General features: G+C 43.7%; 1 protein-coding gene across 1 annotated transcript in view; it reads right to left on the bottom strand.

Moving 5' to 3' along the window:
* Positions 1-24,382, bottom strand: part of CD109 (CD109 molecule) — a 203,979-nt gene extending 179,597 nt beyond the window's left edge. Inside the window, exons 1-3 of the mRNA XM_075862035.1 lie at positions 24,296-24,382; positions 823-983; positions 407-435 (exon numbers count right to left, since the gene is read on the bottom strand). Coding sequence (XP_075718150.1) covers positions 407-435; positions 823-983; positions 24,296-24,363 — 258 coding nt within the window. The 5' untranslated portion in view covers positions 24,364-24,382. The remainder of the gene's footprint in view (positions 1-406; positions 436-822; positions 984-24,295) is intronic.

Here is a 24,382-nt window from a genome sequence, read left to right as displayed (position 1 = left end):
TAGCCTTCTCTTCCCACTCGCTTCCATAATCCCTGGGCGCCCATCACACTGTCGTTGTTTCACTGGTAGTTCTTCCCTGCACCACTTTTGGAAGGTAATAAACACTGCATAGCTGCACCCTACAAGGCTTGCCGTTTTGGATATGTCCTGTCCCAATTGTCTAGCCATCACAATTTAGCCCTTTAAAATTTGCCCATAACTTTATGCTTTCCCATTTTTCCGGTTTCCAACACTTCAACTTTATGAACTGACTGTTCATTTTCTGCCTAATATATCCCACCCCTATATATATATATATATATATATATATATATATATATATATATATATATATACATACACAGATAAATAATTAGTAGCAATCATATTTACCAAACACTGAAGAAATAAAAATTTGTGTACTTACTTGTGGGAGAACTAGTTTTCCAATAGTTCCTACAAGAAAACACAATCATATTACAAATGTAGTAGAGCAATGTTTGTTTATATAATTGAGTTTGTCTTTTCGCATAATATGCTGTGATATAAAAAAAAATCCTTAAAGTCTCCACATAAACCTAATGAGTATCTACGTAAGATATCACAATACACAAAATAGCAGTTCAGTCACCTAAAATATGGGTGCATATGTGTGTATAATATACTTCAAACAATATTATTTTCTTCCTAAAAATGCTTGTGATTTTTAACTTGCTTTATAATAGAAACATTTACTTTTGTACACATGCTAAAATGGTCATAGAAGAAAATTCAGAGGAGATATCATGTTATCAGTACTTTATTTTATCCCCATTTTAATGTTAGATCATGTTTTTTTCTTACCTTTTTGAAACAATCCTTCTGCTTGAAGCAGTGTAATATTGTCCATGAGGATTTCAGCTTCAACTTTTACTACAGGTGGACTCCCTGGTAGCAGATCAATTCCTATAATAACATTTTTTCCTGGCCAAATATCTAAAGGAGTAGTCAGCAGAAATGTTGGCCTAATACAAGAACACAAATATTGAGTGTTATTAGGTTAATTAATAAAAAGAATCATAAACAGGTATCAATTCAAAGAATATACAGTAGATGTAATAGTATCTGTGACCGAGGCATAACTTGAAGTTCCTGGGTCCTAATACAAAATCTGTAACAGGGGCCCAAACAACATGTGCCATGTAATATACTGGTGTCTTTGTGGCTGGAGGGCCTTTGGGCTCACTCAAGCAACTGGACATGAGTGAAACTGCTACACCCATTTTTATATAATATATATTATTTTAATTGCAATGTTACCTGAGATTTCTTATATGTTAGTGACTAAAAGGCTAAGCATCTTTTGTTTTTGCATACATTTTTATTTACATCATTTATGTGACTTCAGTTTCAAAATATCTTACAACCTTGCTATTTAGATCACAAAATAAGCATAAAGAATAAAATATCTCATGATTAACAAACGTAACCCCTTAAGGAACGGCCTGTTCTGGGCCTTAAATGGAAACTAACTTATGTTAATCTAATAGTATACCTGATATAGATCAACTTTGTAATTTACTTACTGTTAAAATGTAGTTGTTTTATCCATGCAATCTTTGTGTGAAGGTACTGTGAAGGTACTGCCACTAGGAGTCTCCCTTCCTGTAATCTGCTGTCCATCCCCTGTTGTCAAGCAAAGTCCATCCCTAGCTAGAGAGCAGAATTGATGGGCTGCAGAAGGTGGTGGTGTGTCTCTTCACAGCCTGCCTATACGAATCTATGGAGAAGGGAGTAGGTAGCAGGAGGAGGGAGCAGGGAGAGACAGAGAGTGAGTCAGCAACAGATGCACTGCATACAAGTCTGTGTAGAGAGAGGAGGGTGAGCAGGGGGAAGAAGTAGGAGCAGAGTGAGAAAGAGACAGGCTGCTGGTAAGAGTTACACGTCACCCCAGTGCTGGATTCTCAGCTACACTACTCATAACTGCTGTATAATGTCCTCCGTGCTGCTCCAGCATATATATATATATATATATATATATATATATATATATATAGATAGATATATATATATATATAGATATATGTATATCTATATATATATATAAGACAAAAAATAGGCAGCACTCCGTTCAGGTAGAGGTGAAAAAAGAGGGTACTTTTATTGTCCCATAAACAGTGGCAACATTTCAGCTCCTTCCACTGGAGCCTTTCTCAAGAAAGGAAGGAGCTGAAACGTTGCCACTGTTTATGGGACAATAAAAGTACCCTCTTTTTTCACCTCTACCTGAACGGAGTGCTGCCTATTTTTTGTCATATATATATATATATATATATATATATATATATATATATATATATATATATATATATATATGCAAGTAAAGTAAAAGCAGCACCGTTCTTCCAGTGTGGGGTGCAAGTCCCTGTTCAGACACACGACCAGTGTCACAAATCCACAGACAAATCCAATACACAGGTCAGCACTCCAGAGTAAAGTGAAAAATAAGGATCCTTTATTCACCACAAGCGCAACGTTTCAGCCCTGCTCAATGGGGCCTTTCTCAAGCGATATATATATATATATACGCATACATATACATACAAACATTTTTTTTGGGGGTGAACATATGTTAATACAGGGATACTTACTGCTGTGGCCCTGTATCTAAGTCTATCATGTATAATACGGTCTGCTGGGCCATGTATCTAAGCCTATCATGTGTGATACGGTCTCCTGAGACAAGGAGGTTATGTGGGACTGCCTACAGGGGACTGCATGGCACTGTCTACAAGGGGGATATATGGGAGGGGGACTGTGTGTGGAACCATACAGGGGAGTTGTGACACTATATACAGGGGGCATTGTATGGGAAACTCTCTACATGTGTCTTTGATTAGAACTTCGCTTGGGGCCCCAGAAATGCCAAACTTGACCCTGAGGGTTAGTACAAGGATACTTACTGCTGGGTCCCTGTATCTAAGGTTACATTCACATGAGCGTGACAGATTTACGCGGGTAAAATACGCGCGTAAATCTGGTCGTGAGCGTTGCATTTTGCATCAGTGTGCTTTGCGTGTGGCATGTGTTTTTCACGCACTTGCAAGCACTTTTTTTTTCAATGTAATTGATGCATGAAACACGGACAGCACACAGATGTCGTTCGTGTGCTGTCCGTGGGATTTACACACCAATTGACTTCAATGAGCAACTAGGTGCGTGAAAACGCACTATTATAGGACATGCAGTGAGTTTCATGCAATGGACACTCGCTGCGTGAAAACTCACGCATGTGTGAATAGCCGCATTGAAATCAACGGGTCCGTGTGCTGTGCGTTATTTTAACGCACAGCCCACGGACGAGATTCATACTCGTCTGAATGAGCCCTGATTCTATCATGTGCGATACTGTCAGCTGGGGCCACGTATCTAAGCCTATCATGTATGATACTGTCTGCTGGGGCCATGTACCTAAGCCTATCATGTATGATAATGTCAGCTGCGGCCACGTATCTAAGCCTATCATGTACACTACCGTTCAAACGTTTAGGGTCACTTAGAAATTTCCTTATTTTTGAAAGAAAAGCACAGTTTTTTTCAATGAAGATAACATTAAATTAATCAGAAATACACTCTATACATTGTTAATGTGCTAAATAACTATTCAAGCTGCAAACGTCTGGTTTTTAATGCAATATCTACATAGGTATATAGAGGCCCATTTCCAGCAACCATCACTCCAGTGTTCTAATGGTACATTGTGTTTGCTAACTGTGTTAGAAGGCTAATGGATGATTAGAAAACACTTGAAAACCTTTGTGCAATTATGTTAGCACTGCTGTAAACAGTTTTGCTGTTTAGAGGAGCTATAAAACTGACCTTCCTTTGAGCTAGTTGAGAATCTGGAGCATTACATTTGTGGGTTCGATTAAACTCTCAAAATGGCTAGAAAAAGAGAGCTTTCATGTGAAACTCGACAGTCTATTCTTGTTCTTAGAAACGCGAGAAATTGCCAAGAAACTGAAGATTTCCTACAACGGTGTGTACTACTCCCTTCAGAAGACAGCACACACAGGCTCTAATCAGAGTAGAAAGAGAAGTGGGAGGCCCCGCTGCACAACTGAGCAACAAGACAAGTACATTAGAGTCTCTAGTTTGAGAAATGTACGCCTCACAGGTCCTCAACTGGCAGCTTCATTAAATAGTACCCGCAAAACAGTGTCAACGTCTACAGTGAAGAGGCGACTCCGGGATGCTTGCCTTCAGGGCAGATTGGCAAAGAAAAAGCCATATATGAGACTTGCTAATAAAAGGAAAAGATTAATATGGGCAAAAGCACACAGACATTGGACAGAGGAAGATTGGAAAAAAGTGTTATGGACAGAAGAATCGAAGTTTGAGGTGTTTGGATCACACAGAAGAACATTTATGAGACGCAGAACAACTGAAAAGATGCTGGAAGAGTGCCTGATGCCATCTGTCAAGCATGGTGGAGGTAATGTGATGGTCTGGGGTTGCTTTGGTGCTGGTAAAGTGGGAGATTTGTACAAGGTAAAAGGGATCTTGAATAAGGAATGCTATCACTCCATTTTGCAACGCCATGCCATACCCTGTGGACAGCGCTTGATTGGAGCCAATTTCATCCTACAACAGGACAATGACCCAAAGCACACCTCCAAATTATGCAAGAACTATTTAGGGAAGAAGCAGGCAGCTGGTATTCTATCTGTAATGGAGTGGCCAGCGCAGTCACCAGATCTCAACCCCATAGAGCTGTTGTGGGAGCAGCTTGACTGTATGGTACGCAAGAAGTGCCCATCAAGCCAATCCAACTTGTGGGAGGGCCTTCTGGAAGCATGGGGTGAAATTTCTCCTGATTACCTTAGCAAATTAACAGCTAGAATGCCAAAGGTCTGCAATGCTGTAATTGCTGCAAATGGAGCATTCTTTGAAGAAAGCAAAGTTTGAAGGAGAAAATTATTATTTCAAATAAAAATCATTATTTCTAACCTTGTCAATGTCTTGATTATATTTTCTAGTCATTTTGCAACTCATTTGATAAATATAAGTGTGAGTTTTCATGGAAAACACAAAATTGTCTTTGTGACCCCAAACTTTTGAATGGTAGTGTATATATGTCCCATGTTGAAGTTAAAAATAGGAAAAAAATGGTTGTTTTTTTTTAAATTTTTCGCCATTCTTGGCGGTTTTTAATACGAAAATGTAAAGCGTATTGACCTAAATTTTGCATCAAAAGAAAGTGCAATATGTGACAAAAAAAAACATTGTCAGAATTACTTGGATATGTAAAACCATCGGTTTTATTCTCAAATAAAGTAACACATACCAGATTTAAAAAATCTGGCTTCGTCCTAAAGCTCTGAAATGTCTCAGTCCTGAAGGGACTGTGTATGTATTCGCTTTGTACAGAATATGTCTGTATTTGCTTTAAGGCAGGGTTCACACGACCTATTTTCAGACGTAATGGAGGCGTTTTACGCCTCGAATTACGTCTGAAAAAACGGCTCCAATACGTCGGCAAACATCTGCCCATTACTTTCAATGGACTTTACCATGTACTGTGCCGACGACCTGTCATTTTACGCGTCGCTGTCAAAAGACGGCACGTAAAATTACAGCCTCTTCAAAAGAAGTGCAGGACACTTCTTGGGACGTAATTGGAGCCGTTTTTCATTGACTCCAATGAAGAACAGCTCCAAATTACGTCCGTAAAAGACGCCCCGCAAAACGCGAGTACATGCAATTACGTCTGAAATTCAGGAGCTGTTTTCTCCTGAAAACAGCTCCCTAATTTCAGACGTAATTGCAGTTATTGTGTGCACATACCCTAATAGTATTGGATCAGGATTCTGTGATAAAGACGAGGCTGGACGGCAGCGCGGAAGGCTTAAGGGGAAGCCTCCATGACTGCCATAGGAGGGAGAGGGAGCCAATAGGAAAGGAGATAGTTAGTGAGGGAAAGGAGGAGACGTATAGGGGAGGGGACAGGGGGGAGGTATCTGTTCCTGCCGCTGTTTTCGGCATTGAGCCGGAAGCAGCGGGAGGAACAACAGGTAGAAACTTAGCAGAGAGAACTTGCTGAGAGAGCTTGCCATGCACTTACCTCCCACTGCCCGTAGTAGTATGTCTTCCCCGGCCGCATTGCTCGAGCAGCTGCAGGCTGCAGCGGTGTTCCATGATCCGGGCTGGCTGGAGGAAACAGTTGCAGTGCTAGCCCGGATCCCTCAGGCAGGCCCGTCGCACTCAGGCGCCCCCTTCCCCCGCCCTCCTCACAGGCGTTAGCATTATAGCAGCAGGGGGAGAAATGATCCCTGCGGCCCCTGCTCCAATAAAGCAGAGGGTGTCGTCGGGAGCGGTGGCTCAGGCCCGGTCACCCCGCCGCTCCCGGCGGTCCCGTCCACCAGAGCGTCTGAGCTCAGATATGGCCCCGCGGGCCCGGCGTCGCAGGGGGAGCCCTTCTAAGGATGCTGCAGGCCAGGTTGCTGGGACGGGCGCCTCCTCCCAGGGCCTGCGTCCTGGCAGGAATCCCCAGCCGCGACTGGGCTCGGCGGTTAACAGGGAGTCGCAGGCCAGGCTCCCTATCACACCCCCGCCTTCAGCCGCTGTATACCGGGTGCAGTCCACGGCCGCCCCGCATGGTGATGTGCCGGCCAGGGGGCAGGCTTCCTCAAGATCATCGGGGAGGACGACAAGAGCAGCGACGACGTCAAGGCAACAGGTCCGGTCGGAGGTTTGGATCCCTACGGTCGGGCGGTAGGTGGCTGGCCCCTCGGTCAGCATATCGGGGTCCCCATGTCGGAGATGTCGGTGTGAGTACCAGTCGGCAGCGAGAGAGGAGCTAGAAGATGGAGAGCTGGATGAGGCGCAGCGCGGTCAGGATTTTCCGGCTGGCGGGAATACAGCGCCTGGGCAGTCCGGTGAGTGTGTAACTCCTACGTTACCGTATCCAGCAATTTTCATGTCGGGTTATGAGGGTGGAGCAGGGAGCGCGGAAGCTGCGGCTGTCGATAGTGGCGTTGTCGGGCGCGATGGCTTGTCGGATTTGGTGGGTTGTTTGCGCGAGTTAGTCGGGCATTTAGATAGGGCAGCGGCTCCTGTAGTTCCGGCGGTGTCCCCGGCGGTGGTATGGGAAGGTCCTCGTGATGTACTGCCGCGGTCCGTGGGTGATATTGTTGCAGGGGTGTCAAAAGAAGCGGTAGCAGTGTCGGTTCAAACGGAGGTGCAGAACGATGGGGATAGAATTAGGCTGGATGATCGTGCTCGGGGCGAGGTTTATGTCTGCTTTGAGGGTCCGTTAGGGGCTCACCTGAAACAGGAGGTTAGGGATCGAATTTGGAAAGACAAGTACGTGGACATTTTTTCTCTTCTGCCGCTTGCAAAGTTCAACTTGGATAAAAGCAAGCGGGACGAGAGTAAAAAAGAGGAAGAAGAAGCTTATCCCGCAGACGTTCGTTAATTGGTCGCAGGCTTTTGCTATTTTGGCGAGCGTGATCGGGGAAAAGGCGCCGGAAAATTGCTTGGCGTTGTTCTGTTATTTCGATGTCATCGGGGAGGCCTATAGGGCGTACGGGGGGCAGGCGTGGTTGCGGTACAATGAGCAATTTCGCTAGGCGAAAAGCGGTAAGGCCGGCGATTCGGGGGGATTAAAAAGATATTGCGCTGTGGTTGCGGGTTACGGCCCCGGTGAAGCAGTCCTTTCCCGAGAGCGTTGGCCAAGGAGGTCAGTCGGGTCAGTCAGGACAGGGTTCCGGTTCAAAACTTGGGTTCTGCTGGCAGTTCAATGATGGCCAGTGTAAGTTCGGGGCCTCATGCAAATTTAAACATGTCTGTTCGGAGTGTAACGGCTCCTCTCATGGGGCTGCAAAATGTATGCGGAAAGGGTAGCGGTCCGGTCCTCAGTCCTCCTCCGTTGGTCAAGGGGCGGTCGCCGGTGAGGGTGGAAAGAATGGCGCCGTATCTAATTGAATATCCGGATAGGGTTGCAGCCAAGTTAATTTTTGAGGGGTTTTCGTTTTTGTTTTGTTATTCTCCCTCCTCCGTATGAGGTTCCGGTTACACGGCGTAACCTTAAGTCGGCTTATTTGCACTCGGAGGTTGTTTCGGAAAAACTTTTGAAAGAAGTTTTGTTGGGGCGCATGGCCGGTCCTTTTTGTCGAGCCGCCTATTGTAGATCTAGTTGTATCCCCCTTGGGAATTGTGCCGAAGCGGGAGCCCCATAAATTCAGTTTGATTCATCATTTGTCCTTTCCCAGGGGATCGTCGGTAAATGATGGGATAGATCACAATTTATACTCGGTGGTTTACACGTCATTTGATAAAGCGGTGGCGTTGGTGCGTGGGGCGGGACCCGGGGCGTTGTTGGCAAAGACAGACATTGAGGCGGCTTTTCGTTTGCTGCCGGTACATCCGGAGAGCCAACGGCTGTTGGGTTGCTTCTGGGGTTTTATGTCGATAGGTGTCTTCCAATGGGGTGTTCTCTTTCGTGCGCATACTTTGAGGCTTTTAGTAGCTTCGTGGAATGGGTGACAAAGGGTGTAGCTTGGGTGGACTCATTGATACAATATCTGGATGACTTTTTGTGTGTCGGCCCTAGCGGTTCCCCTGTTTGTGGTAACCTATTGTATTGCTTGCAGAAGGTTGCGTCGGATTTTGGAATTCCGTTGGCGCCGGGTAAAACTGAGGGCCCAGTCTCCACCATCTGTTTTTTAGGGATCGCAATTGAGTCGGTCGCTATGGAATGCAGGCTGCCTGAGGATAAATTACTACCCTTGCGGCATGAAGTGAGGCGGGCCTGCCGACTGAAGAAGATCACTTTGCGCGAACTCCAGTCGCTGCTGGGGAAGTTAAATTTTGCCTGTAGGATTATGCCAATGGGTAGAATTTTTAGTAGGCGATTGGCGGCTGCGAAGGCGGGTATCAGGGCTTCCCATCATTTTGTGAGGCTTGGGTTGGAACACAAGGCAGATCTGCAGGTATGGGATGAGTTCCTCGGGTTGCGACAGGCGGATGTGGGTCTTTACGGGGATAGACTGGAGTTGTTGGTGCGGCGGTCCAAGACTGATCAGTTGGGCCGTGGTAAGCGGATAGTGTTGTTTGCTCTCCCGGGGTCGACGATGTGTCCGGTCGTTTGCATGGTTGCGTTCAAGCCACTTGGTGAGGTGCCGGAGGCGCCATTGCTCCGCCATGAGAATGGCGCGTTTCTGTCTAACTATCAATTTGATGCAATATTCAGAAAATGCTTGGCTGTGGTTGGTGTGGGGGACAGGTGTTACTCGTCTCACTCGTTCAGAATTGGAGCGGCTACAGAAGCTGGGCGTTGGGGGTTGGATGACGAGGGTGTGCGTCGCATTGGCCGCTGGGAGTCCAATAGGTTTAGGACTTACGTTTGCCCTCATTTGTTATGAGTTGTACGTTGTTTCTTATGGCTTTTCTTTGAGTTTCTTGTCCTTTCATTTCAGATCATCGCCCATGTTTAGTCTGGCTGTTAGGACATTCTTTTGTGCACTGGGGGGCACTGCGGGCGGACGTGCGCCCGGATGGCCGCCAGCTTCGCATTCCGCGGCGTGATGCGGTGTTACATTGGTTGGGATTTCGAGGTATGTTATGGAGCAGGGTACTGGCCGAGTTTCAAACATATGCTCGTCTGGATAGAGTCCCGGAGGTTTTGGTGTTGCATGTTGGGGGGAACGATCTAGGGGTACGCCCCTTTCGTGAGCTAGTGCGGGATATAAAGCACGATTTGTTGTGTCTGTGGGCGTCTCATCCGTCCTTGGTGATTGTTTGGTCGGACATAGTTCCGAGGAAGCTGTGGCGCCTGGCAAGGTCGATGGAGAGGGTCAATAAGGCCCGCATTAAGGTGAATCGGGCGGTGTCACAATTCGTTGCCAAGAACGAGGGCATTTGTGTTCGACACAGGGATCTGGAGTCTGGGGTTGGAAATTATTGGCGCAGTGATGGGGTGCATTTGACCGAGGTTGGAATTGATCTGTGGAGCTTGGCCTTAGCAGAAGGAATTGAGAGGGCGGTTGTGGTATGGAGGAACTCACAGGCTTAAGGTAGTCAAGGCCTGTTTCGCTGTGGCGGGGGGAGTCCTTGAGGTTGGTCAGTACAAAATGGTGGGGGGGTCGCATCGGGGGTATGCGTCCCCCAAAAAGGTATATCATTTGAAGACTTCATAGGGTGTTATCCCTTTAAAGTGGTCTTCTGGTGGTTGGAGCCATCTGCAGAGGTGAGCGGTGCCTCCGAGCTGGTTTACGGCTGGAGGTAAAGAGTTGGTGGTGGTTTGCATATGGCTAACTTAAAGGAAATCCGGTTTTAAAATGGCTTCAAGGACTTCCCCTGCTCTGTTAAAGTATTAAAAATTATGATTGTTAATTCTGATTCTGACCCATGTTGGGTCATGTGAATTAGAGGAGGAATTCTCCGGTCAAATTCCAAAAGGAGTTATCCGAATGTCTCGGATTAAATTGCATTTAAAATAATGTAAATAAATAAACGGCTGCTGTGGTCATATCCAACCTCGGTTGTCACGTGTCGTTATTGGGTGGTGGGCCAGAAAAGGGGTGAATAAGAGTAAAAGGTTTTAAATAACACATGACTCTACTTAGGCCAGTCATGATTGATAACAGAACGATTGATAACAGAAAACCTTCCCAGACACCTGATGTACCTATGTGCCAAATTTGGGGTCAGGCATTTGAATGCCTAAATAGGGAGACAAACAGACATTCGCTTTTATAGTATAGTTGAATAACTAGGCAGTTGCTATGTAGATGCCCGGGACGCATATGTGATTGTTGCCACATTATGGGGAATGCATTTAGGAGTCTGACGTAGTTGGCTGTCTTGTCATGCGCAGTTACAACTAGAGACTGACGAGTCAGTATGGAACAGTCGATTCTCCAGCCCAGCAGTCCTGCACGATTGAAAGAACTTTACATTGGTGACTATCACTGCCATTTATTATTATAGGATTAACATATGATCTACATATGATGCATTTTGATTGGTGTAACATTTGCATTTGTACACGTCTATCGGAGCCATATATCGCGTGTGTGTGTGTGTGTGTGTGTGCGTGCGTGCGTGCGTGTGTGTGTGTGTGTGTGCGTGCGTGTTTGAGAAACAGTTTGTTATATACTGCTTGTAAAAGGCTTGTTGCCTAGACATTGCCTATTGGTGTTGAATGAGGCACTGAAATAAAAGGTTATACTTGAAAATGCTGACGTCTTCTTTATATTTCTATTAGATGACTAAGAGTGGTATCAGTCACCCATAAGCTATTATGGCGTCTATTTAATGTATGCACCATTAAAAGCTATTAAAAAGCTCATATGTATAACAGATGCCTGTGACTTTGCCATAGAGTGGCGTATGTAACGTATAGGTTTTCACGGTAAAAAAAAAAGTATATTGTGCGGTATGCATTTTATTAGCAGGATCCTGTTGAATAGAATAGCACAGTCTACTACGCTATTCCATACCTAAAACAAGGAATACTAACGTATACCAGCCCCGACAGAGGCCAAAGGGACAGTCTATTGGACTCCATCAGGCTAAGGCCTTATTTAACCCCTTCAAGACCAAGCTATTTTTGGCCTTCAGGACCAGACCCATTTTTTCAAATCTGACATGTGTCAATTTATGTGGTAATAACTCTGGAATGCTTTTACCTATCCAAGCGATTATGAGATTGTTTGCTCGTGACATATTGTACTTTAGGTTAGTGAAAAAATTTGGTCGATAAATTTATTGCTTATTTGTGAAAAACACCAAAATTTAGAGAAAATTTGAAGAAATTATGATTTTTCTAATTTTAAATGTATCTGCTTGTAAAACAGATAGTAATACCACACAAAATAGTTACTAATTAACATTTCCCATATGTCTACTTTATGTTTGCATTGTTTTTTGAACATCCTTTTATTTTTCGAGGACGTTACAAGACTTAGAACTTTAGCAGCAATTTCTCATATTTTTAAGAACATTTCAAAAGGCTATTTTTTTCAGGGACGAGTTCAGTTCTGAAGTGGTTTTGAGGGCCTTATATATTAGAAACCCCCATAAAACACCCCATTTTGAAAACTTCACCCCTCAAAGTATTCAAAACAGCATTCAGAAAGTGTTTCAACCCTTTAGGCGTTTCACAGGAATTGAAGGAATGTAGAGGTGAAATTTACAAATTTCATTTTTTTTTACAAAATTCATTTGTAATACATTTTTTTCTGTAACATAGAAGGTTTTACCTGAGAAATGCAACTCAATATTTATTGCCCAGATTCTGCAGTTTTTAGAAATGTGGCCCTAGTGCGCTAATGCACTGAAACACAGGCCTCAGAAGCAAAGGAGCACCTAGAGGATTTTGGGGCCTCCATTTTTTAGAATATATTTTAGGCACCATGTCAGGTTTGAAGAGGTCTTGTGGTGCCAAAACAGTGGAAAGCCCCAAAAGTGACCCCATTTTTGAAACTACACCCGTCAGGGAATTTATCTAGGGGTATAGTTGGCATTTTGACCCCACAGGTTTTCTGCTAAATTTATTCGAATTAGTCTGTGAAAATGAAAATCTACTTTTATTGTGGAAAAACTTAGAATTTTTGAATTTTTGCAAGGAATAAAGGAGAAAAAGCACCCCAAAACTTGTAAAGCTACTTCTCCCGATTACGGAAATACCCCACATGTGGTAATAAACTGCTGCTTGGACCCACGGCAGTGCTCAGAAGGGAAGGAGCGCCATTTGGATTTTGGAGCACTGATTTTACTGGAATATTTTTCGGTGCCGTGTCGTGTTTGCAATGCCCTGGAGGGACCTAAACAGGGGAAACCCCCCAAAAGTGACTCAATTTTGGAAACTATGCCCCTCAAGGAATTTTTCTAGTGGTATAGTTGCCATTTTGACCCCACAGGTTTTTTGCTGAATTTATTAGAATTAGTCTGTGAAGATGAAAATAGACTTTTTTTCTGAAAAAACATAGAATTTTCTAATTTTTATAAGGAATAAAGGAGAAAAAGCACCTCAACATTTGTAAAGCAATTTCTCCTGATTACGGCAATACCCCATATGTGGTAATAAACTGCTGTTTGGACCCACGGCAGGGCTCAGAGGGGACGGAGCACCATTTGGATTTTGCAGCTCAGATTTTGCTGAATTAGTTTCCGGGGGCCATGTCGCATTTGCAGAGCCCCTGAAGTACCAGTATAGTAGAAATTCCCCAGGTGTGATCCCATTTTGGAGACTATACCTATCAAAGAATTAAATTAGAGGTTTAGTGAGCATTTTGATCCCTCAGGTGTTTTACAGATTTTATTAGAATTGGGCCGTGAAAATGAAAAAAATTTTTTTTTCAATAACCTATAGATTTAGCACATAATTTTTCATTTACACAAGCAATACAGGAGAAAAGACACCCCAAAATGTGTGACAAAATTTCTCCTGAATAGGGAAGTACCCCATATGTGGTTGTAAACTGCTATTTGGACATACAGCAAGAGTCTAAAGGGAAAAAGCGCAATTTCGCTTTTGGAGTGGAGATTTTACAAAATTTGTTTTTTACTCCATGTTGCATTGCGCTGAGGTACCAGTACAGTGAAAACCCCCGAAAAGTGACCCCATTTGGGAAACTACACCCCTCAAGGAATTCATCTAGAAGTGTAGTGAGCATTTTAACCCCAAAGGTTTTGTAGAAATTAGTGCACAGTGGATGTTGCAGATTTAAAATTGCCATTTTCCACATATATGCTATTTCAGTGCCCAATGTGTTGTGCCCAGCTTGTACCACCGTAGACACACACCCCATAAATTATTGTTAAGCGGTTCTCCAGAGTACAGTAATACCCCATATGTGGTCATTAACTGCTGTTTGGGCACACTGCCAGGCCCAGAAGGAGCGCCATTTGGCTTTTGGAGCGCAGATTTTGCTTGGTAGTAGTTTTGTTTAGTGTTTTACTGGTGTTTCAGCTTATAATATGAGGGCATATGTAAGCTGGGCGGAGTGCATCAGGGTATATGTTAGCTGGGTGGAGTGTATCAGGGTATATGTAAGCTGGGCGGAGTGCATCAGGGTATATGTAATCTGGGCGGAGTACATCAGGGTATATGTAACATGTGAGGAGTACATCAGGGTATATGTAAGCTGGGCGGAGTACATCAGGGTATATGTAATATGTGAGGGGTACATCAGGGTATATGTAAGCTGTGCGGAGTACATCAGGATATATGTAAACTGGGCGGAGTACATCAGGGTATATGTAAGCTGTGCAGAGTACATCAGGGTATATGTAAGCTATGTGGAGTACATCAGGGTATATGTAAACTGGGCGGAGTGCAACAGGTCATAATAGGATGATGTAATAATGGGGAGAATGAATAATAAAATGAATTATCCCTGGATAGTGACGTACGCTTTCAACCAATCCTTCATGCACAGGCCGCATTTTTGGGTGTAGGAGTCGCACTTCTAAAGGGTGTCCGTGGTATTGTACAAAATATCCGCACTCCAGCATTGTCTAATCTTTGACTTCACTAGCCCCATATGTAGCACAGACCCCAAAATGTCATAGTTTTCGCTGCATTTACAGGGTCTACAAATGGGGGCTGCAAATGATGACGTGGGGTTTTAGGTGAAGAACTGCTGCACATATAAATTAGTCTGGGCCGTCGTTTTGCATTATTGCGTTCCAAGAGTCATAACTTTTTATTTTTCTGTTGACGAGCTCTGTGAGCGCTTGATTTTCATGTGATGAGCTGTAGGTTTTATTAGTATCATTTTGGGGTAAATGTGATAATGTGATCAGTTTTTATTCAATTTTTTGGGGGGTGAGGAGACCAAAAAACAGAAATTCTTTCGCTGTTTTTTTTTAATCAATTATTTATTTATTTTTTCAACATTGAATTTTTATTGATTTTAAACATAGAAAACATAGAAAACATTGTTGTACATAATCATATAAATTATACCATCAAGAAGATGATCACAAAACAGAGTAATACCATCCTGTACAACTGAGGTAGGCAACCTGAAAACATTATCTCGTAAGGGAAGGTGGGGAGGAAAGGGAGGGATAGGGAAACAGGGAAGGCTTTCTCAGAACATTCTCATATCCTTTATTGTGTTCCACCATTATTATTAACCCCTTCTCCTCTTATTGCAATGTAATCCCCGTGTAGGTCCCCTTTTACCTTCGTCTGCCCTAACCTGGGAACATGTCAGTCCACCTTTGCCACTGAGCTTCAAATCTATTCATTCTGTTCTGACGGAGTGCAAATAATCTTTCATACACACAATGGGATGAGACTTCTTCTATAATTTCCCTCAAAGACGGGACCGAGACTGACTTCCAGTTTCTGGCCACCAATAGTTTAACCGACAGACAAATATGGCAAACCAAGGCTCTATCTTCCGGTGAAATTATTCCCATATTTAGGGACAGAAGGGCTAGATCTGCACTTGGTGTCACTTGAACCTCCAACAATCTGGAGGCCAGATTGAACACTGAAACCCACACCGAAGCGATAATGGGACATTCCCAAAATATGTGATGTAGGGTCCCCAGCCCCCCACACCCCCTCCAGCACTGCGCGTTAGCCCCTGGATATATCTTGGAGATCTGAAGGGGAGTATAATACCATCGCAACACCAGTTTGTGATAGACTTCCAGGAGGTTTGAGTTCATGGTGGACCCTAACGTCCACTTAATGGCCCTGGACCAATCCTCTATGGTATAAGTGGATCCCAAGTCCCTCTCCCATTGTAGCATGTGTTTATTTTTGGCCATCATCGTATCTCCCAATAGCACTTCGTAGAAGGACTTTGTTAAGCTAGATTCTATAACTGAGGCCTCAAATAGCAGATGATGTATCCTGGAGGGGATGCAAACCTGTGCGTGTGCCCTTGTCGGGAGGAGATGTCGAATCTGCAAGTATTTAAAGAACTCGGAATGAGCCAAGGCAAATTCTTCTCTTAATTCTGAGAAGGGTTTAATACCATCCTCTCCATAAAGATCTGCCAGCGTCGCTACTCCTAACCTAACCCAGTTACGCAGATTCAGATCAGGTATTAACAGTTCAAGAGCATCTACTGGTAAAAAGAGTTTGTACCCCGAATTAGAGGAGGGTGTCACTGTCAGGATATGTCTCCATGCTTGTAGCGACACTCTTACTGTAGGAAATTTAGGAAGTACCTTCCTAGGAAATTTAGCATGAATTAATAGTAGCGAGGTCAGAGCAATATCCCCTATCAGGTGTTGCTCAATCGTCGGCCAACTAGAGCCAGAGGATGCGGTGCACCAGTATCGCAATTGTCGTAACACTATGGCCTTATGATAGGCCTCTAGGCTCGGTACCCCCATTCCTCCTCTCTGTCTATGTATGTATAGACTTTGTCTGGCTACCCGAGGTTTCTTATTTTTCCATATAAACCGCATCAGCTGATCTTGTAACTTACGGAGAATAAAGGCCGGTAGAGGCGCCACCACTGTCCTAAACACATAGAGTATCTTGGGGAGGATAAGCATTTTATACAGGATTATTCTGCCCATCCAGGATGGTTCTGTATCTGACAAACGATTTAATTCGTCTTGCAATTTATCCTGAAGAGGGAGAAGATTAATATGAGCTAATTTAGATGTTGGCGAGCACAATTTTATGCCTAAATAAGGGATCGACATCTCCTCCCAGCCAAACGGAAACTCCCTCTGTATATCTTGTCGCAGTGTCAATGGTATGGCCACTCCCAATATCTGAGACTTGGAGGCATTAACCTTATAATAGGACACATTGCCAAATTGTGCTAAAATCTCTGCTACTCTGCGGAGAGAGGACAACGGTTCTGTAAGGGTCAGTATGACATCGTCCGCAAACAATCCAATTTTATGCTGTCCTACAGAAATCCCTCACACCCCCATATCCATTCGTATCAGTTCCGCCATCGGCTCCATCACCATAGTAAAGAGCAAAGGAGACAATGGGCAACCTTGTCTTGTTCCATTGGTGATACTAAATGGCTCAGACAGCATCCCATTAGCCAACACCCGGGCTGAAGGTGCAGAGTACAAGGCCCCGATTGCCCCTAGTATGGCTCCCGAAAATCCAAATCTCCTCATAGTTTCAAAGGCAAATCCCCAGTGTATCCTATCGAACGCCTTTTCTGCATCCAGAGTAAGGAGAACAGAGGGCGTTCGACCTGCCTCCACCCTGGAAATTAGATTTATAATGCGCCTTGTGCCATCTGGTGCCTGTCTCCCCTTAGTAAATCCTACTTGATCGTTATGAATTACTGTGGGGAGTATTGTCAAAAGACGTTGGGCCAATATTTTTGCATAAAGCTTTGTGTCGCAATTTAACAATGAGATGGGTCGGAAATTGGCTGGGAGAGTCGGGGGTTTCCCCTGTTTAGGTATTGTTACAATAGTAGCCTGCAACATCTCGGCCGGGAGGCTTCCCCTATCTATGGCTACATTAAAAATATGAGCTAAGTAAGGGGTCAAAATAGATTCGTTAAATTTGTAATATTCGGATGAAAACCCATCCGGCCCCGGGGTCTTACCTGGTTTAACTAATTTTATAACTTTGGACACTTCGCCTGGTAAAATAGGAGCGTTTAGCTGCTCTAGTTGAAGAGGAGTTATTTTCGGCAACTGAATCTGATCTAGAAATATATCTATTGCCTCTGCTGTAGGTGGCACTATACTGGGGTCGCCTTGTAAGTTGTATAATTTGGAGTAGAACTGGCTAAACCTATCCGCTATCCCTTGGGGATTCGAGATTTTTGGCTCACTTCCCTCCGCTATCAAAAACGGTATCTTCGACTTCTGCCGTCTTTGTTTCACTCTATTTGCCATATATTTACTCGCCTTATTGTGTGAGGTGTAGTATGTCATGCGGAGGGAGGTTAAACTTTTATCAAAGTCTGCTATCAGTATTTCTCTCAATTCCCGTCTTAGTTTAGCCAGAGCATCGTGGACCGTAAAAGACGGGGAGGATTGCTGTTGCATCTCCAGGGATTTAATCTGTGCTAGTATGCGGTCTGTGTTCAGCTGTTTTTGTTTTTTATAATGGGCACAGCACAAATGGGTCTATGTCCGGTGAATCGTTTAGGTCAAAATAGTCCTTTATCTGGGAGGAAATACGCCCTCTATACTGGGTCAAGGCCATCAGAAAAGTATTGTTCCTCCATGACCTATGCGGCCGATTCCAGGGTGACAGCGCAACCTGCATGGAGACCGGGGCATGGTCCGACCACGTAATGTCTCCCACCTCAGCTTTTATCACTGAATTCAGCAACCACTTATCTACCAAAAACAAGTCTATCCTAGAGAAAGTGTGGTGACAAGGCGAGTAAAAGGAGAATTCTCTTGTCGAAGCATTGTGACATCTAAACACATCATATATGTCCTGTTGCTGAACCCACTTTGACAAAGTGGGGAGAGACCTCCTGCTCCTACTAGTAGAATCTAAAATTCTGTCTGGAATGATATTGAAATCTCCACAGAAAATAAGCTGTCCCTGCTGGATTTTGCGAACTTTCCTTATGGTTTTGTTTAGAAATCTAATCTGAGAAACATTAGGGTATGTTCACACGGCCAAATTTCAGACGTATACGAGGCGTATTATGCCTCGTTTTACGTCTGAAAATAGGGCTGCAATACGTCGGCAAACATCTGCCCATTCATTTGAATGGGTTTGCCGACGTACTGTGCAGACGACCTGTAATTTACGCGTCGTCGTTTGACAGCTGTCAAACGACGACGCGTAAATTTACTGCCTCGGCAAAGAAGTGCAGGGCACTTCTTTGCCACGTAATTTGAGCCGTTCTTCATTGAAATCAATGAAGCACGGCTCAAGGTTTACGAGCGTCTCAGACGCCTCGTAAATTACGAGGAGGAGCTTTTACGTGTGAAACGAGGCAGCTGTTAACAGTCTGTCTTTTCACACGTAACTGCCTCTCAGCGTGTGAACATACCCTTAGGAGCATATATATTGACTAGTGTGATTAGGGTATCGTTAATGGAGCATATCAGAGCAAGAAATCTCCCCCCCCCCATCCACCCGGGAGTCCACCAATTTAAAATCTATCGTATCCCTGATAGCTATCAAAACTCCCGCCTTTTTTTTTCCCGCATTAGACATAAAAACATGAGGAAATTTAGCATTTGTAAAGGCCGGACATTTCAATTGCTGAAAATGCGTTTCTTGCAGACACATAATATCCGCCCCAGATTTCAGAGCCTCCTTCCAGGCTGACGACCTTTTGAAAGGGCTATTTAGACCTTTAACATTAAGAGACATTATTTTAACCGCCATAATCCCTATTACAGAGCTGCAATATAACATACATAAGGCACTGTATCATTTTTACATTACATCCTTGGACTGTACTGAAAAGGATATTCTTGAAAAAGCTGTTTGGATAAAACAACCGGGAAGACAACCGGGAAAAACAGAAACATAAAAAACTGCAATCGTTTTTGAAGAACCACATTCTCCGGAACCAGGAACAGTTCCAGTAGGATCCCATCAACCTTGGCGATCCCGTAAAGGTTTCGGGGGTGAAAGTTCGGCTAGATGAGACTCGACCTCTCGTTTAGCCAATAAAGCCAGTCTTTCATCTAGTATCTGTGCTCCTTGACCACTCTGGGGAGATCCTCGCCGGTCCCCTAGGAGATATTTTCAGCTGTGGACCAGGGAGTAGGAAACCCCAGTCTGACATCAATTTTTCTCCATCAGCAGGTTTGCACAATACATGGGTGCGTTCATCTTTCCTTATCAACAGCTTCGTAGGGAAGCCCCACTTATAAGGTATTTTATGATTCCGAAGTACCAGGGTTACCGGGGAGAAGGCCCTCCTTGCTTGCAGCGTAGCTTGCGAGAGATCCGCATATAAATGGACACCTCCAAATGGATCTGGTAAGGGCTGCCTTTTCCGCGCAGCGAACATCAAGGCCTCCTTGACATGATAAAAATGAATGCGGGAGATCACGTCGCGTGGTATGTCAGCCGGCAGAGCTTTGGGTTTAGGCAGACGGTGAGCACGATCAATAATCCAATCCGGAGGATGGGTGTCGGGTAATAAGGTTTTAATCAGCTTCTGGAGATACCCATGAAGATCTGCTTGTGCCACCGATTCCGGAATGCCTCGAAACTTAACATTGTTCCGTCTGTTTCGGTCCTCCATATCCGCCATTTTATTTTTCATAGCTTCCACCTCCTCTTCTAACACAGTGATGGCAGTGATTTTGGCCATATCCTGCTGCAAAGATCCTCTGAGCGCCATTACAATGCCTTTAATAAACTTTTCTGACGCCACCTGATCTGTGGTGGGCAGATTAGATATGGGGTCTCCTTCCCTTGCAGCTTCTTCCTCCAAAACCCCTGGACTCTGTCTGTCAGGGTTTACTATAGGCCCGTCTTCCTCCCTTTCCAGCCTCTGATCTTCTGCCCTGTCAGCATGCGGTATTGGCAAAGGGCTAACTGCATGCACCCCATCTCTTTCTCTCTCCTTAGATCTCTGTCTGGGGTACACCGGAGTGTGTGATGACTCACCCAGAGAAGCTGTAGGAGAAGCTGGTCCGGAGCTTCTGCCACAGGCGCCGGAATCTCCTGGAGAAGTCCCGCCGGCCCCATCTTGGATGTCGTCCCGCCTCATGCTGCGGGTGGAGAAGAAGTCCGTCAGGCGCTTCGGGCCGGTTTTATTGCCCCTCTTCCTGGTCATCATCTCGCCTGCACTCCGGGACTCCGGCATAAGTCAGGTTTTCTGTCGCTTATTTAGTGTCGCTTAGAGGTCTGAGGACGGAGCTCCGAATCAAGCGTCCGCTACGGTCAGCATCCAGGCCACGCCCCCCCCTTTTTTTTTTTTTTATCAATTTTTAACGGCGTTCTCTGTGCAGCATAAACAACATGTTTGCTTTATTCTGCGGTTTGATACGATTATGGCAATACCAAATTTATATAGTTTTTATATGTTTTACTACTTTTACACAATAAAATGTTTTAGTGTCACCATATCCTGAGAGTCATAACTTTTTTATTTTTATGTCGACGGAGCTTTGTGAGGGCTTGTTTTTTGCGTGACACACTGTAGTTTTTATTGGTACCAAGTTTGGGTACATGCGACTTTTTGATCACTTTTTATTCCATTTTATTGGAAACAACGTGACCAAAAAAGGAAATTCTGGCATTGTTTTTTATTGTATTTTTTTTACGGTGCTCACGGTGCGGGATAAATAATATTATATTTTTATAGGTCACGCCGATACGAATGCGGCGATACCTATTATGTCTAGTTTTTGTCTTTTTTTTCCATTTTTTTCTAATTATAAAGGACTTGATCATGGACACAAGATGATTATTGTTTTTATTACATAAAACTTTTATTTATTTATTTATCTAAAACTTTTTTTAACCTTTTTTTTACTTTTTATTTTACACATACTAGGGGACTGGAAGATCTGATCTTCTGATCCCCTGTACAATACACTGCACTACTTGTGTAGTGCAGTGTATTATAACTGTCATTTTATAACTGACAGTTGAGCCTATTACGTCCTGCCTCGGGCAGGACCTAATAGGCTCCCGTACCTGGCAACCAGGAAGCCATTGCTAGGCTTCCTGGTTGCCATTGCAACCATCAGAAACCCGCGATTTTTCGCGGGGGGCCAACAGGGTACAGAGTGAGCCCCCTCCCTCTGTATCAATCACTTAAATGCTGCTGTCGCTATTGACAGCGGCATTTGAGGCTTTAAATGGCGGCGATCGGACATAACAGTGATCGCCGCCGTTGCAGCGGGATGTCAGCTGTATATTACAGCCGACACCCGTTGAGGATGTAGCGCGCACAGCTCCTGTGCCTGCTTCATCCTCAGGGTGTTACTGTACGCCAATTTGCGGGAACGAGCCGCTAAAAAGGACGTACAGTAACGCCCATTTGCGGGAAGGGGTTAAACAAACGTATTTCATGTCGGTGTGCTATTCGTTTAAATAACTCACAGCCCACTGACCAATGCAATTCAATGGGGCTATTCACACATCCGTGTTTTTTCACGAAGCACGTGAGGTAATCGGGAGACATTTTACCCCATGCTTCCAGAAGGCCCTCCCACAAGTTGGATTGGCTTGATGGGCACTTCTTGCGTACCATACGGTCAAGCTGCTCCCACACCAGCTCTATGGGGTTGAGATTTGGTGACTGCGCTGGCCACTCCATTACAGATAGAATACCAGCTGCCTGATTCTTCCCTAAATAGTTCTTGCATAATTTGGAGGTGTGCTTTGGGTCATTGTCCTGTTGTAGGATGAAATTGGCTCCAATCAAGCGCTGTCCACAGGGTATGGCATGGCGTTGCAAAATGGAGTGATAGCCTTCCTTATTCAAAATCCCTTTTACCTTGTACAAATCTCCTACTTTACCAGCACCAAAGCAACCCCAGACCATCACATTACCTCCACCATGCTTGACAGATGGCATCAGGCACTCTTCCAGCATCTTTTCAGTTGTTCTGCATCTCACAAATGTTCTTCTGTGTGATCCAATCACATCAAACTTCGATTCGTCTATCCATAACACTTTTTTCCAATCTTCCTCAGTCCAATGTCTGTGTGCTTTTGCCCATATTAATCTTTTCCTTTTATTAGCCAGTCTCAGATATGGCTTTTTCTTTGCCACTCTGCCCTGAAGGCCAGCATCCCGGAGTCGCCTCTTCACTGTAGACGTTGACACTGGCGTTTTGCGGGTACTATTTAATGAAGCTGCCAGTTGAGGAGCTGTGAGGCGTCTATTTCTCAAACTAGAGACTCTAATGTACTTGTCTTGTTGCTCAGTTGTGCAGCGGGGCCTCACACTTCTCTTTCTACTGTGGTTAGAGCCTGTGTGTGCTGTCCTCTGAAGGGAGTAGTACACACCGTTGTAGGAAATCTTCAGTTTCTTGGCAATTTCTCGCATGGAATAGCCTTCATTTCTAAGAACAAGAATAGACTGTCGAGTTTCACATGAAAGCTCTCTTTTTCTAGCCATTTTGAGAGTTTAATCGAACCCACAAATGTAATGCTCCAGATTCTCAACTAGCTCAAAGGAAGGTCAGTTTTATAGCTCCTCTAAACAGCAAAACTGTTTACAGCGGTGCTAACATAATTGCACAAGGGTTTTCAAGTGTTTTCTAATCATCCATTAGCCTTCTAACACAGATAGCAAACACAATGTACCATTAGAACACTAGAGTGATGGTTGCTGGAAATGGGCCTCTATACACCTATATAGATATTGCATTAAAAACCAGACGTTTGCAGCTAGAATAGTCATTTAGCACATTAACAATGTATAGAGTGTATTTCTGATTAATTTAATGTTATCTTCATTGAAAAAAAACTGTGCTTTTCTTTCAAAAATAAGGGAATTTCTAAGTGACCCTAAACTTTTGAACGGTAGTGTATATAACACTTGCATATCACGATGACATCATATATCTATGTAACACTTGCATATCATGATGACATCATATATCTATGTAACACTTGCATATCACGATGACATCATATATCTATGTAACACTTGCATATCACGATGACATCATATATCTATGTAACACTTGCATATCACGATGACATCGTATATCTATGTAACTCTTGCATATCACGATGACATCGTATATCTATGTAACACTTGCATATCACGATGACATCATATATCTATGTAACACTTGCATATCAAGCTGACATCATATATCTATGTAACACTTGCATATCACGATTACATCATATATCATCTATGTAACACTTGCATATCACGATGACATCATATATCTATGTAACACTTGCATCTCACGATTACATCATATATCTATGTAACACTTGCATATCACGATGACATCATATATCTATGTAACATTTGCATGTCACGATTACATCATATATCTATGTAACACTTGCATATCACGATTACATCATATATCTATGTAACACTTGCATATCACGATGACATCATATATCTATGTAACACTTGCATATCACGATGACATCATATATCTATGTAACATTTGCATATCACGATGACATCATATATCTATGTAACACTTGCATATCACAATGACATCATATATCTATGTAACACTTGCATATCACGATGACATCATATATCTATGTAACACTTGCATATCACGATGACATCATATATCTATGTAACATTTGCATGTCACGATGACATCATATAGCTATGTAACACTTGCATATCACGATGACATCATATATCTATGTAACATTTGCATATCACGATTACATCATATATCTATGTAACACTTCCCACATTGAGACAAATGGAATGATTCCTACCCTGACGCAGCATATGATGACAAGAAGCAAAGAATATGAGGGAAAATGAGCAGGCCCTTCAGCAGCATCTTGTTCAGTCAACTTCTA

Source organism: Rhinoderma darwinii, chromosome 4 (assembly GCF_050947455.1).
Source record: "Rhinoderma darwinii isolate aRhiDar2 chromosome 4, aRhiDar2.hap1, whole genome shotgun sequence".
Lineage (NCBI taxonomy): Eukaryota > Metazoa > Chordata > Amphibia > Anura > Rhinodermatidae > Rhinoderma > Rhinoderma darwinii.
Note: the sequence above shows the minus strand (reverse complement) of the source record. Positions and strands in the feature narration are given on the sequence as shown.